The 12,625-nt window shown below is 40.6% G+C and overlaps 1 protein-coding gene across 1 annotated transcript; it reads left to right on the plus strand.

Moving 5' to 3' along the window:
• The first annotated feature begins 1,975 nt into the window (after positions 1–1,975).
• On the plus strand, positions 1,976–11,025 carry ucmaa (upper zone of growth plate and cartilage matrix associated a). Its single transcript, XM_028571086.1, has 5 exons — positions 1,976–2,091; positions 3,482–3,541; positions 3,635–3,727; positions 7,845–7,943; positions 10,559–11,025. Exons 1-5 carry the CDS (start codon positions 2,034–2,036, stop codon positions 10,645–10,647), a joined length of 399 nt encoding a protein of 132 aa, XP_028426887.1. The 5' UTR covers positions 1,976–2,033; the 3' UTR covers positions 10,648–11,025.
• Positions 11,026–12,625: the final 1,600 nt, after the last annotated feature.

Raw genomic sequence — 12,625 nt, forward strand, 5'->3', positions numbered from 1 at the left:
TTATTTGGTAAAGATCAATTATCAGTTTACTTTTTGTTTTGGGAATAATCAATACATCCTATGATTTGACTACATGTAGTTTTGGTTTAATGATATAACAAACTTCAGCTTGACATCCAGAGTCAAATTAGCTAAATAATTTGGAGTGATTAGAGCAAAAGGACAAAAAAAAAAATTCTATCCATATATCAAGACATTTCTTAAATCGGTGTTATATATTACTTGAAGCCTATTCTGTGATTTACGTGTTCTATAGTAGGCCTACTACAGTATTTACTCTACAACTGCAGGAAAATCTAACTATCAAAGTGGGACACTGTATCAGCAGATACTCAGTATTGGCTCCATCATTATAACTAATAACATGAACATGACCCCTTAAATATATCTAAATGTATCAGCTATTTCTTGGTAAAAGATTATACGGTCTGAAAAAAATGTGGAAGATTCAAGACACAGTGAAGGTATTGCAGTGGAAGGGTGTCCGTCCATCCATCGCTCCCCACCTCGGGGTTGAATTTGCGCTGTGTTCTGAATGATGATTGCTCATTCAAGTGTTTAACTTTTCATGTAAGTAGCAGTGTACCACACACACACAATGCATATGAAAACAAGTTATCCCTGACCAGTTTTCCTTTGGAGGGAACTGAAACACATTTCAGATGTCACTACATCACACACAGTCAAAGGAAAAATCCTTATGTACACTGCATTGCTCAATTTAAGCAATACTCCTTACATACAGTTCAATAGCTTGCAGCATATTGTAGCATTAACCCAAGGTTAATGCAATATGGCATGCTGAAACCTGAGTTCACTCATACCTGGAATGATAATGAATGGGGCCAGTACAGTTTCAAGATGCTACCACCTGCACACGCTCTGCCTGCAAGGGAAATGTACAGTATGTCATTCATATAGAAAGGTAACAATGCACATTAGGGATAGTCATAAAGCCAACAAAAGCTTTCTGAGCACAGCAGTTTACTGTTTATAAATAGTGGGTTAAAGTGCTCATATGAATTATTTTTCTGCTTTTTCCCTTTCTTTTATTGTGTTATATATCTTTTTTGTGCATGTTATAGGTTTACAAAGTGAAAAAGCCCAAAGTCCTCCCCAAAGGGACTTACCATCTCCAACAGAAAACACTGTTCACAAACTGCTCCAAACAGCTCTATTGTAGTCCAGCCTTTACTTCAGAGACAAACGTGGGTCACTTTGTAACACACGTTATAATGCTCGCCTAGCTGCAAGTGTGGCACTCCCTCATACTCTGCTTCTGACTGGCTAGTAGTCCTTACCTAGGTTACTGCGCATGTGTGACTCCCAACAAAGATGGAACAGAAGTGAGCTGCCTCACTCTGTAGCTAAAACAGAGAGCTCAACACACAGGGTGAAAAGAGGAGCTTCAGCAATGTGCAGTACAACACAAATTCTTTTTCTTTTTTTTTTAGAACATTTAAACCATGTAAACCTATTCAGGTACAATCTCTAAATACAAGTATGAACTTGAAAATGAGCATAATATGAGCACTTTAAATTGAACATGTAATACAAGGAAAATACACCAAAACACGGCTCTACAAAAAGCTATCCTAGAAGTCTGTATGAACTAAAAGGGTTAAAGGGCCACTGACACCCAGGATGAATCTTTGATAACTTATTGACCAGTGGTGAGAGACGGGTCCTCACTCATGTCAGTTTTTTGTTCTCACCCTTTCTCTTTAAAAAAGGGAATTTACGCAGACTTTTTGACTTTCATCTAAATATCGTATTGCGATTTCCATTCTGCTGCCCTCTTCTTTTAATTCACCTCACCCCATCACTCCTGCTTGTTTTTTTCCTCTTCTTCTCCCTTTGGCAACTGATTTTCCAGCAGCTTTCATCCCCTCCCTGAGCCTCTTTTTTCTTCTTTCTCCTCCCACTCTCCCTGCCTCTCCCACCTTCCCTCCCTCCCTCATCATTCTCTCTTCTCTCAGTTCAGTTAGATGTGCTGTTAAGTCCAGTAGAGTTCTTTGCTTTTCTCTCTCAAGATGTCCTGGACTCGAGTCTTCATGCTCACTTTGCTCACAACCCTCCTCATCCTCACCTGTGAGTATTTTGTCTGGGTGGTTGGGAAAAGGTTTGGGACAGTTCTTTTTAATTATACATCCTCAGGGGAGATAAGCAGAATAGTTTTGAGGGTATAAAACACTGATATGTGCGGTCCTCCTTTAATATGAAAAAAGAAAACTTGAATCCGGTAGCATTTTATTGCCTCAATCATTTGTATAATCTGATTTAGGTGCAAGTTGTAAATGTCTGTGGCCGGGTTGGTTCAGTGGTAGAGCAGGTGCACATGTACTGAGAGGTTTGTGTCTTGACGCAGAGGTCCTGGGTTCAAATCCAACCTGTGACATTTTCCTGCTTTTCTTCCCCCTCTCGCTCCCCATTCTCACCTATCAAAATGAAGGCAGAAAAAGCCCCCACCCTAAAATAATCTTAAAAAAAAAAGTTGTAAATGTGAATTTGTACAATAAGTGCTACTTGTTAAGTTAAATTGACTCTCATTTTTGCATCAAAGTTTTAAGTCATATTTTGAGTAAAGAGTACAGGCAAGTAAGGAAAGTAAGCACTGTATGTTTGGCTATATATATATATATATATATATATATATATATATATATATATATATATATATAAAATATAAATATATAAACATGTTTTTATTTTTTTATTTAAAGAGAGAAAATAAGTTTTTTTTTTTTTTGCCTGAAGATGTTCAGTAGTCCTCCAAAGGAAAGCCTGAATCTCACAAGCTTAGTTTTCACTACCTTGGTATAGACGACAATAGGCAACACTAATTTGAATTGAGCCTTACCAGACCACAGTGAGTAAAGTGAAATTTGGTAGATGGCACGGAAAGATGAAACTTCTTACGATTTATGGCTATCATGAAAAAATGATGGTTATGGCTATTTGAATCCTCTTTCAATCTTCCACACTGATCATTTGTAAAGGGTCAATTATGGCCCACTTTCTGTTTCTTTCTGCAATTTCTGTTTTTCCAGTTTTTATGTATTTTTTGTATGGTCTTTGCGACATGATTTCTAACTGTAAGCTGAGGCAGTAACTTGTATAAGTCTGTTTATAAGTCTTTTTTGGCACAAACACTGGCTAGCAGTGTCATGATCTGGTGCCCCTGCATAGAAGTTTGGGATCTATTCTGTACATGGGGTTTTCATGGTCCACTTTATCCTTGGGATATAGTAATAAGCACATTTGAATTTTGTTTTTCCAGCTCTTTACGACAAATAGTCCTAAATAAAGTTAATTTACATCACCTTTTTTAAGTATGTATTTTCGGAATCTTGTAAACATTGACAAGTCGGACTGTGCAAACCTAAAAAGAAATATCACCATGCATTTACTAATAATATTGGCCCCATACACATGCTTTAGTGTAAGGACAGGACATTGTTATTTCTCCTTTTTCTTAAAGTTTGTAGTGTGGCGAGAAGTGCAGCAGTGCGGGACAACACAAAAGCAGCCGATTCTGAAGGTGATACACGTTAAACCCTTTTAACTATTTCACAAAACCTTGCTCCAAATGTCTTTCTTTTGTGACCCTAACCTTCCGGCCTCTGATTTTTAGGTGCAGCACGGAAGGTGTTTACGCCTGAGTCAGACGCCTCCAACTTCCTCAAACGCCGCAGTCGCCGCTCAACCCGATACTATGAGTTTCAAGGTGAGTTGGTGTTATGTGTGGTTGATGTGGCCACACTGTGGACAGTCTTAAATGTGGCAAGTTTGGCCGCCCATAGACAAATGACTATGTGTGAGTTAGTGGGAGTGTTGGTTTATTGGTTTGTAGTTGGACTCTGAGGATCATATGCTTTAGAAAGAGAGTAATGGAAACTCGAGCAGGTGTCGTTCTATACAGTACTGGCTCTTTAAACACACACACACACACACACACACACACACACACACACACACACGCCTGCAGAAGGAGTCACAGGATAGTATGGAGCAGGCTTTTGCTCTTTCAGTTTCTCAGTACAGTAAGCTCATTCTTCCACTGCCAGCATCAGTACGATACACAACGCCAACACACTTTAAACCAAATGAACAAACACACGGATGAAAAGGGTTCCAGGACAATCCTGCAAACAAAAGGGAACTTGTTATCATACTACTCCCACCACCAAAATTTTTTTTTCACAAATCAAAACACGATTCCTATCTTCCTTTGGCTAAAAATGCTGCTAATAACAGCGATATTAATCTTTTCACTAAAAGTACGTCCTTGTTAATTTATCTCCTTTGTGGTGGAAAACCCATTAGAGAAGTGCTGAGCATGCCTCCGGAGACCGGCTGTGGGTCATTTCCCCTTGCCCGCCCATCAGAGTGCTGAACGGGGCCTTCGTCTCTGGACTAACAGGCCCACATTCTTGGAAAAAAACAAACACTTATGTCCCTTGCCAGCTCGGTTCATGAGAACTTGAGGGGGCAGCCGAGGGAGTGATTTTAGGGACTTTTTTGTTGCCAGAAAGTGATGCACAGGTTGTGTGTAGATCCTGGGAATAGTTCAATCAGTTTCATTATTTCATATCATTTTAACCTGATTTAGTCTAAGATACAAAATGTATTAAGAGAAATGTATTCCTTGCTGCATTGCAACAATTTTCAAAAGACAACGTACAAATCGGGTATATGCAATATTTCCAACAGATGTTGGATGATTGCATAACCAAATGTGATTTTTCACTTGACTTGTTTGTGCACTTTTCTTATAGCATGGCTATTTTCCAAACTTCTTATGAGTTCCCCCCCTTTATACCTTTCTTTTAGCATGCAATCTTTTATTCTGAGGTCAAGGAGAGGGTTAGAAAAGACAAAAGGACATTATTTCTTCCACATTGGAAAGGTAGTTGTTACAGTAACATAATAGTCTTCTAATCAGGGTAAGTCTCATGCTATCACTTAAGCATCCATGTTCAATAACAGTAGGTAATGCGTACAGATTACACACCATTTACACTAAGAAAAGGGCCCAGAAAGATACTTGATCATGCACCTGTTAACAGGTAGTTTTACAGGTGAAGTCAGTGTGAAGGTGGTGAGCCACATTCCCTATACACCTAGTCTCGCTTTGCCAGACCTTCCTCCACAGCGCTGCGAAGGAGGGTATGGCGAGTCCACACAGCATTCCGGGATGGGAGAAAAATGTGCTCTAGTTTATTGGCATTTATTTAAACCAATCGCAATCGTCATGGGTGGCGCTAAGCTGCGCACGGAGCAACGGTGCCTCTGCAAAACAGCCTCGGGAAGGAACTTGTTTTGGTGGAACATGTGTACGTTAAAAAGTTGTTTTAGTCGTGCAACAGAAAACTCAGATTGGACAGATAGTCTAGCTAGCTGTCTGGATTTACCCTGCAGAGATCTGAGGAGCAGTTAACCATAGTCCTCAGAAATCCACCAGAGTTTAGAATGCCAACTCAAAGAAAGTGTAAGGTAACGGACATTGGACGAAAAGACATACATCGGGTGGAATTTTTGACGGGACCGGAGCAATCTGGGGAAGTGGAACGTCGTGGATATAGACTACTATACACCTAAGCCCCAAATCACTAGCCTACAGTATTAGGTGTAAAATTATGTTTGCAGAGTGGATACTGCTCTGTGTTTACATGAAATGTTGTGATGTAATTCCCTACACTAAAAGAAAAACACAGACAGCGTTGTAATGTCCGATGTATACAGTGGCTGCCCTGTACCTGCATGGGTGGGGGGTGTTTGGTTTTGTACAGTGAGGGAGCAGGAGGGAGCTGTAAGTATTTACACTAGGGCTGTCAAAATAACACGTTAATTTCGATTAATTAATCTGAGAAAAAATAACGTGTTAAAAAAAATAACGCAGATTAATCCATTCCATCTTGACGTTTGACCCGGAGCCGTTCTAGCCACTATTTGATTGTAAAATGAAGGAGGGAGACGAGAATGTGCTGCCTGGATCATTGATTGGAACATTTAGCTACTTGTTACTTCTTCCTGCCAACCCTGGCTACCGAAATCTGGTGCCACTGATATGTCTGCTCTTCTCTCTGATGCTCTGAGACGGAAGATACAGGCAACACAAACACCGCTGCACGTGACGCTAGTTAACACTATACTCGACAGCAGCTAACGTTAGCCTACCGCTAGCTAGTAGCTGGATTAAACACTGTTAAAATGCTGACAGCTAACGCTAAACGGTGTAAAGTTTGACTGTGTTTTACAGGATTCAACACCGGTATGTAACAGTCTGCTAGCCTGACCAGCCAGCTGCCACTAGGGTGCGTCTAGATTTCTAGGCTAACAATCTGCAGCTGCCGTCGGAAAAACACAGACGGTGCGTTCTGGTAAACCACAGCCTCGTGGTGCATTTGAAGTTATTGTAAATGTCATTTTCCCATCTGGTGGTTGTTTTTGTCGTTCAACAGCAATTTACTAGTGAAATAAGTTATTGTTATAGATTATTATCAAATCATTTAATTTTGACCATATGGCCTTAGCAATAAACAAGCCCTTCTTTAATGTCACCGACTGTTGTTTAGTACCCTTCTTTTTTCTTTTCTTTTTTTACTTTCTTAAAAAGTATTGATTCGGGCACCGTTAATTATGTATACGATTAAATTTTTTAATCGATTGACAGCCCTAATTTACACCCATTTCTAATTCATTACAGTGAGTGGTATGGTTTACCCTACCCACATGTATTTGTTTTAACACAAATTTGTTTTCCACCTTGGCTTAGTAGAGTTTAAATGACTCGGTTTTCCAGTGTTTCTAATGGGTAACAAGACAGCCATGTTAGCTGCTCTGTGAGGCTGTACTCAGGCACAGCGGTGCTTTGATCTCAATGCTAAAATAGGTGCGCTAACATGCTTACAATGACGATGCTAACATGCTGATGTTAAAAGGTGTAATGCTTATCATGTTTACAACATAGACTGTAAAAAAATATGCGCCACCATCTTGTAATTTTGGAGCCAGAGTCTGTGCGGTAGTGATCGGGCGGTCGAGCCCATAGCTACATGGTTGAGCGCGGTATCAAAGTCCCGCCTATACACCTGCCCGACCAATCACGAGTCAATCACAGCTGTCAATCATCAAACCTTTCACCCTGTTTTTATAGCATCAAACAGGCTAACTAATGAAAACCTAACTGATCAGAAAAATAAATACTTCCACAACCATCAGCGGGATTAGAAGAACCACCTAAAGTGACAGAAACCATCTTTGGGAAAAGTTTATTTGAGGTGAAGGCTACTTTAGTTTGGCCCAAGTCCTATCCACTAACATGAAGGGGGCGGGGTTTACGACCTATACTGCAGCCAGCCACCAGGGGGTGATCCAGATGTTTGGGCTTCACTTATACAGTCTATGCATCTACCCCTGGTTTACACTTATAGTTTAATGTGCTAGTACGCTAACATTTGCTACTTAGCAATAACAACAAAGTGCAGCTGAGGCTGTCAGATGTTTGCATTGGTTTTAGCCATGAACCAATGTATTGCAAGTAAAAAAATTGGTGCCAAACCATTCAGTAGTTCTTGAGACACTAGAGGAAATGTCAGGGGATCATCAAAGCCAAAAGGTTTCCTTTCTCCGGATCCTTTAAATAATATCTGGTAGATGAAGAGATATTTCACAGAACAAAGGAAAACTCTGATCTGCTAATGAGGTTAGAGGAAAGATTATGGAATCACTACAGTCATTACAGCTCATCCTCTGGAACCATGAATGTCCGCACAAAATGTTATGTCGGTCCATCAAATAGCTGTTTATTATCAGTATCTTTTCCCTTCTTCTCTCCACAGCCGAGCAGAGGGTGAAGATCGCTGCAAACGAGCGGTGGAGGGAGAAGAACGAAGAGCAAAGAGATGAGTACGAGTACCACGTCGAGGAGGAGCGCGATGGTGAGACACGGATGCAAGCTGCTTTCGCTTCCATGTCAAATGCTTTCCTCTTGACACTCTTGTCTTTCCTCGAATTGAGGGTACAATCAGCAAAATTACTTCCAACTTCGGTGAAATAATAAAAACACCAAAAAAAAACAAAAACCTATCCAGATAAATCGCGCCATCCGTATAGAGTGAATTTGATTGTGGTTGGATGAGAAGTATAAACATATACCATTCCGACACCCTATCGGTTTGTACGAGATCAATCGTACCTGCACATGACACAAATCACGTCACGCTCCAGCAAGGAAATAGCAGACAAATGTAGCCTAGTACGAAGATGTCCGTGGCAGATTCAAGAGAACTCGAGGGAAATGTCCCAACCAAGCACCGGCAATTTTCTTGTCCAGTTTGGTTATCTTACATCCGTTGCCCACACAGATTCCTGTAGCTAAGCTTGGATGTACATTTACATTCCAATAAAGGCTACTGACAACATGCCTCTGAAGTTTGACTTTTTGCACCATTACAATACTTACAGGCAACTAGTCATCACATCATCCGCTCCATGAAACACATGTTAATGCTCAGTAGTACACATATGGTTTTTTAATGCATTTGCGTTGTACTAAAATGCGTTCATTTTCAAATGGGCATAATGCGGCTCAAACAGGTGCATCCCAAATTTTTCAAAATTAACATTTTAATATAATGTTATAGTCATTATGGCCTTTAGAATTTTTTTTTTTTTTTGGAGGTGGGGTAGTGCACTATAGGCCCCTGTGGGGCGGGCTAAGCTTTTGTTCTTAATTGCATTTTTTCCCCCTTACATTACTTTTATATTTTAAGTAGTTTTGAAACCAGTACTTTTACTTGAGTAAAAAGCTTGAGTTGATGCTTCAACTTCTACACAAGTATCTATACTTCTACTTGAGTAATGAATGTGAATACTTTTGATACCTCTGGAAATAACCCTCCATTGAACCCTGCTTTTCACCGCTTCCAATAACAACTGAAAAGAGATTCAACAGTACGTGTATCTTAAAATCGCTCTGTTCCGATACACTGAATGAAACATGAAGATGAAGCATAGAGACTTTGTATCAGTAAACACACCCTTGCGAAAAACCTAAGATTTACTTGAATGCCAGTCGTCACGAAAGGGCTCACCAGAGAAAACACACGGAGGCCCGATAAAGTGTGGATCTTGAACGAACCTCTCGGCACCCACGAGCCTCTGGACCACAGTGGAGCGCCTGAGACTCCACACCAAATCAAAGTGTCTATTTGTGGTCGACCCCAAGCTGACAATCTTCCCTGCGGTTGTCTGTCTGGTGTGATATAGTTGCAGTGACAGTTTCTAAACTAAGAACTGTTAACCACAAAGATATGAGTGGGTTTTAAGATACACCGTGTTTTGGGTGGTTTGGGTCAACAAAATGTTATAGGAAAACAAAAAGATCTCCACCAGGCCACGGAACACACTAAGGTTTTGTAGAAACTGACCTATTGGTCATATTACATAAGCCAGTACAAAGGGGAAGAACACAGATACCTCCGGGAATGAGCTATTTTTATCATGTTATATATTTGTAGAGTGTCATTAACAAGTGGAAGCGGATACAGACAAAGTTCATTAGCTGAATTCATTGAATTATTGTTAATATTTGATTATATAGTTGTAACTGCCAACGATGGTGTCTTTGCTGCCATTTTGTCAGCAGTTTGTTTGTTGACGCACTTGTAGGTGGTTTAACCAATTGGGAGATATAGCTAACACAAATCCAAGATATCTCTCAGAATTACAACTACAACTAACATCAATGTTTATTCCTACCTATGGCCTACTTGTTAATATGTGTATGCGCCATAAGCAAATTTGCGTTTCCAAGGATGGAAGGAATGTTGTATTGTGCCTCTGATTGGGTAGTACTAGTTGCCTTCTTTGGTTGGATTGGTTAGGTTTAGGCATGAGGAGTGAGATGGGTTAGGGCAAGAATACCAGGCTAAGCTAAATTAATCAGAGGCGTGTAAGGCAGAGAGAAAGTGTGTGTGTGTGTGTGTGTGTGTGTGTGTGTGTGTGTGTGTGGTGGGGGGGGGGGGGGGTTATTCCTTAGCCATCCTAGGAAACGCATATTTGCACTGGTTAACTAACACTAAAGCATACACCTAGCTAAATGACAGATTGACATATTATAACCTGATAAAGTTGATATGGCACTGACCATTAGCAAACAGTTGCCTATTTACACATCCGATAGACTGGGAGCATCATTAGCAATCCATTATGGTCCCTCTGCAATTCCAGAGGAAAATATCTGGCTCTTCAGTCGCTAAATGCTCCACTATGTTCAGCAGCTAGTCACTAATTTAGTCCGTCTGTCTTTAAACTCTGATGAGAGCGGTGAGAGTGAACCAAAACAGGAAAGACGTTAGCTAGAAAACTCAACAATTAGCTAAAAGACGATATAAAGCTCCGTAGAGCTGAGGGAAACTGCAAAGTCCGGTGAGAATTCTCACTACGATCTTCACTTAGATTGACACATCACATTTAAGGAGTCATGCAATCCTTTGATAATTTAGAAAATATTGATCATAGTCACTTTAATTTAACCTTTTTTTGTCCACAGAGCAAAATGAGAGATCGAGGGAGACCAATGAGCAGTACAGAGAGTATCACTACGACGGCCTCCAGCCTCGCTACTACTGGTTCCACTGAGCGTGCTCTGTGGCGTGGAGGGCCGGCCTACAGCACCTCTCATTGGAACAGTGCTAACACTGCCATCACCTCTACCAAAGGGGATTAATCAAACTTTGAGAGCAAGTGCTCAAGTAATGGCCATGTTTCTTTCTACTTTAATCTAAAGGTTTTCTTTGCTTTTATTTTTTATAAAAACAACAATTGTGCAATATGTCTCCCCACATCAAACTGTAAATGTATTAAAAGTGCAGTTTTTGTATTGTAAGCTAAACATTATATCACATTAAATGTTTTGCATGCTAGTTTTTACTGCCTTTTGTATATGTACAGTACATACAAGCTATAAAATGTCAGTCTGTGGCGTTAACAGCAATAAAAATCAACCCCGTACATTAACAACTGATGTTGATTGTAGTTTTAGAAAGAAATTGACTTCAAACAAAGAAGGGTTTCCTGATTCCCGAGACCACTGATGTGTTTTAAGTTACGGTAGCACCGTCTGGTATTTGGAGTATTTAAAGGGAGGGAGGGGGTGTGGAATAAAAGAGATGAGGTGAGCTGCAGAAGTCATCAGGCTGAAATGAATTCCACATTCCAGAGTGGAAATATTAGACACAAACTGGGCAAAGGAGAGACAGATGAAGCAGAGAGACAGATGAAGCAGAGAGAGAGAGAGAGAGAGAGAGAGAAAAAACAGTAGCAACAACATAAGGAGCACAACTCAAACCCTCAATGTGGCATGGCACTCCATACTTACTAATCACAAAGCTGTAAATCCAAAAGCCTTAATTTACCTCTATACTGTGATTCCACTTCAGACCTTTCCTCTTCACGGCCATGTGGATTGGCTCGCAGACTTGTGTGAGCGCCAGCTGGCTTCAGCAGTCATCGCTCCAACACATGGAGTGTGTTTGTGACCATACAGGAGACTGGTTCAGTCCCTATGAAATATAAAACAGTAAGTGAGCTTCTTCAAAGGCGGTTATGTAATATCTCCCTACTGATATAATAAAGAAGTGCTTTTATATAAGCAACCTGGCTCATCATAAGTTTCCTATATTTCCCAGGGTACCTTTAAACAACCAGAGCGGCAGAGGCATTAAAATGCTTTCAATCAAATGTGGTTTTAGATGTTGGCTAAATAAACACCGGACCATTCAGCTGTGGGTTTTAGATGTCTGTAGTCTTGCATTGCCAGACCTTCCTCCCCAGCGCTACAGATGAGGGTCTGGCTAGTCCACACAGCATTCCTGGATGGGAGAAAAACGTGCTATGGTTAATTTGGCATTTCTTAAAACCAATCGCAATCGTCTTGGGCGGCACTAGGCGCCGGACGGAGCCACAGCGCCTCTGCAAAATAGCCTTGGGGAGGAACTTGTTTCGGGTGGAACGTGTACGTCCAAAAGTTGTTTTAGTTTTGCAACAGAAAACTCAGATTGGACAGATAGTCTAGCTAGCTGTCTGGATTTACCCTGCAGAGATCTGAGGAGGCAGTTAACCATAGTCCTCAGAAATCCACCGGAGTTTAGAAGGCCAACACAAAGAAAGCGGAAGGTGACGGACATCCACACGAAATGAAAGATGTACGGTGGAATTTCCGGCGGCACCGGAGCAATCCCGGAAGTGGAACCCTGACAGATGTCTGTGATGATAACCCCATGCCATTACTCAACCTGCCTTGAAGGTGCTTTGCATTATACAGGTGGATGCATTATGTTGTATTTGATGCATTGTATGATTTCTACATTTTGATGCAAAAGTTTAACTACAGAAAGAAGTTCTGAGAGCAACAAAACTGATGATTTAAATTGCTGAAGGGTTATCTGCCCTCAGACAGTTGCAACTGGAAAAATAACCAAGTTTATCATTGTATAGCATTGCTAACATGTTTAAGACAGGCCTTTAAGATTAGCTTTTTGACATTTTGCAGCAGAACATTTGCATAAGGATAAACAACTTATAAATATTGTAGGTTACCTACCTTTGATGAAATGTC

Source organism: Perca flavescens, chromosome 23, assembly GCF_004354835.1.
Source record: "Perca flavescens isolate YP-PL-M2 chromosome 23, PFLA_1.0, whole genome shotgun sequence".
NCBI lineage: Eukaryota > Metazoa > Chordata > Actinopteri > Perciformes > Percidae > Perca > Perca flavescens.